The following is a 2815-nucleotide window of genomic DNA, read 5'->3' as shown; positions in this document are numbered from 1 at the left end:
ACATAAACCAAACCTATACACATGTAAATTTAAATGATTTGAAAATAATTTGGCTTAGACAAATTTAATTTTCATACTTTTAGAATAAGCAAAACAACTAACAAATTACTGGATTTATTAAATATAAATTTTTAAGTACATTTTTCCCTATACTAGTTGTCAGTTCCAAAGACAAGTTTTCCTTTAGTTGATTACAAACGTTGAACACTTCATATTCAATTGATCCATTTTGATTTTTTAAAAATATGTCAAGTTTGGTGTGAAACTTGGTCTTAATCACATCTGTTTGAAGTACAAAGGGCATTGTAATTACAAATGTTATAGTTTCTAAATATATGGACCTTAAATTAAAGAAACTCCTAATATATATTTAAATAAACAACAAAACTGTGACAAGTCACTTACTTATCAACTTGGTCTCTTAACATATACAGAATGTCTTGTGCTTCTTTCTCCAGCTGGCTGTACGTTCCATCTTTGGTCAAACTGGCAGAAAATGGTCTAAAACACTGCTGGACAAACTCGCTAGTGGATAAATAAAGAAAAAACATTTGCAGTGCAAAAAGTTTTACAAGCTCAAATAAATCCAAACTGACTGATCACGCTAGAACTTTAAAGCAATAGTACTGCTTACATAAGTATAAACCAGACAAAAATACTGGTGTACCCTTAATGGATTACACCGACCACTTGACCCTAAAGCAACCATCAGTTTCCATACTGTAGCTTTTAACACGTTTTGTGTATCTTCATGAATTTTTTCAAGCTTTTAGTAAACGTTACAAGTTTTTTTGTAGATATACTAAAAAAAAAAAAATCAGTATTTTTACTAAAATTTGTCTGTAAATATATATGTATTGTCGTAGTGTTTACTGTTCCGAGTGCAAAGTGGTTTTCACGTTATGATTAAAAATACTTTTCATCTGAAAAATTTCAAATTTCATTTGTGTAATCTTTAAAACCTCCTAAATAAATATCAAACATTTTTTCCAGAAAACTTTATATCTACCCTCGGTCATTTTGACCGACGTTGTAACTAACACAGAAAGGTTGAAAGTGAGTAGTACTGTTCTATCGTTTTTCGTATTGATCACGAAGTTCCAAGATACTTCTCGTGAGAATTTCAACTTCTATCCTTCTCTCATCTATTTCCTATGTTACTGTTAACAGCTAAAGTAGAAACCTGCTAAACATAAAACAATGAATCACCACTCCTGCCATTAGAATCTTTATGTGATTCCATAACACACCATTATCGGCAGACATTTTGTTCTACCCTTATCTTGTATCATACCATACAAGAACAAATACTATACATATATGGATTATTTTGATTTTACCATATTAATATATATACATAAATAAATAAAAATTACCATATTATTATACTAATGTGTTTTGTTGAAAACAAACACAAGTTTAGTGTAAGTAGCATTCACAAGTAATAATTACATGCACATGAAATATTGAGAGAAAATTGTACGAGATACAAGTATTAAAGGAATTTTACCCCTTTATCATGTCAAAATGAGCTGCACCAGATTACTTTCATGTGTTGTAGTTTACATTATGATTGGTCATTTACCACCCCTCCACAAAGTACAGAATTTAACTTATTTAACTCATTATAATACAGTTATTACTAAGGCAAATCAATTTTTATAGCCTTCAATCTTATTTGTTTACAGAGTCATAAACTAGAAAATCAGACCCACTTGTCACACCATCTCTTTCACAACTTTCTGATAGTTCTCTCGAACATTATTTATAACAAACAGAAAGCCAAAGTTTTAATCTATCAAATGATATTATCTTACATTGTTTTCTGTACAGAGCATTGTCTATTTCATTGTTCACTTTGAAACTTTTTCTAATAGTATTCACATCGACGAGCTTAGCTGAATTTTTAAAGGCTCTTATCACATAATTAGAAAGCCAGATAAAGTATAATAGTTATAGGATATTGTTTGCTTTGTTCGTGTTAATTTCCTGTGTTCTAAGGTGCATTACTTAATTAACAAATTATAATAGTAACAAAAATGTAAAAATTAGAAACTTATTAGGTTATATAAAGAAAAATAATACTAAAAATTCTTCATTAGGTATGTTTGCAAGTTCGACATGGTAACGTGAGCTACATGTTCACCGAGTGATTTACAACTTGCGTGGTAGGATTATTAGTTAGACATGGTTCAAAGGGCAATAAAAGAATAAATTTTAAGTACAAACGTGTAGTTTCAGGTTATAAGTTTGAGTCATTCTAGGAAGAAAAAAGGATAATTTAGATGTATTTCGTTGTTTTTTTTTAATGGTGTTTACGAGGTTGGTCAAATCGACCAAATGCATAGAGTTAGGGTAGAGAAAATAACAAATAAGATACAGTTTTACTGAAAGCAAAGTTTGAAATTTATTTAGGAGGTTTTAGAGATTACGCAAATGAAATTGGACAAATTTCTTATGAATAAAAGTATTTTTCACATTAGCACGAAAATCACTTTGCACCCGGAGCAGTCAACACTTTGACTTCATATATATTCATGAAGAAATTTTTACTAAAAATACTTCATTAAAAATCCTAATATTATGTCTACAAGAGAATAGTAATGTTTACTGAAAGCTTTCAAAATGTCATGAAGATACACAAAACATGAGGAAAGAGTTAATGTGTGTTATACAAGGTAAACATGTTACACAACATCTGTTTAAACAATACATACTATTATTCAGTAAGAACAATGTAAACATGTTACACATCTGTTTAAACAATACATACTATTATTCAGTAAGAACAAGATAAACATGTTACACAACATCT

General features: G+C 29.3%; 1 protein-coding gene across 1 annotated transcript in view; it reads right to left on the bottom strand.

The window, feature by feature from the left end:
- Positions 1–401: 401 nt before the first annotated feature.
- The window catches only part of LOC106475552, a gene marked incomplete at its 5' end in the record, with an annotated part of 27122 nt that continues 24708 nt past the window's right edge, over positions 402–2815 (bottom strand). The window contains one exon of the mRNA XM_013936231.1: positions 402–525. Coding sequence (XP_013791685.1) covers positions 402–525 — 124 coding nt within the window. The remainder of the gene's footprint in view (positions 526–2815) is intronic.

This window comes from Limulus polyphemus, unplaced genomic scaffold, assembly GCF_000517525.1.
Source record: "Limulus polyphemus unplaced genomic scaffold, Limulus_polyphemus-2.1.2 Scaffold8792, whole genome shotgun sequence".
Classification (NCBI taxonomy): Eukaryota; Metazoa; Arthropoda; class Merostomata; order Xiphosura; family Limulidae; genus Limulus; species Limulus polyphemus.
The sequence above is the reverse complement of the archived record's forward strand: the minus strand, read 5'-3'. Positions and strand labels throughout refer to the sequence as shown.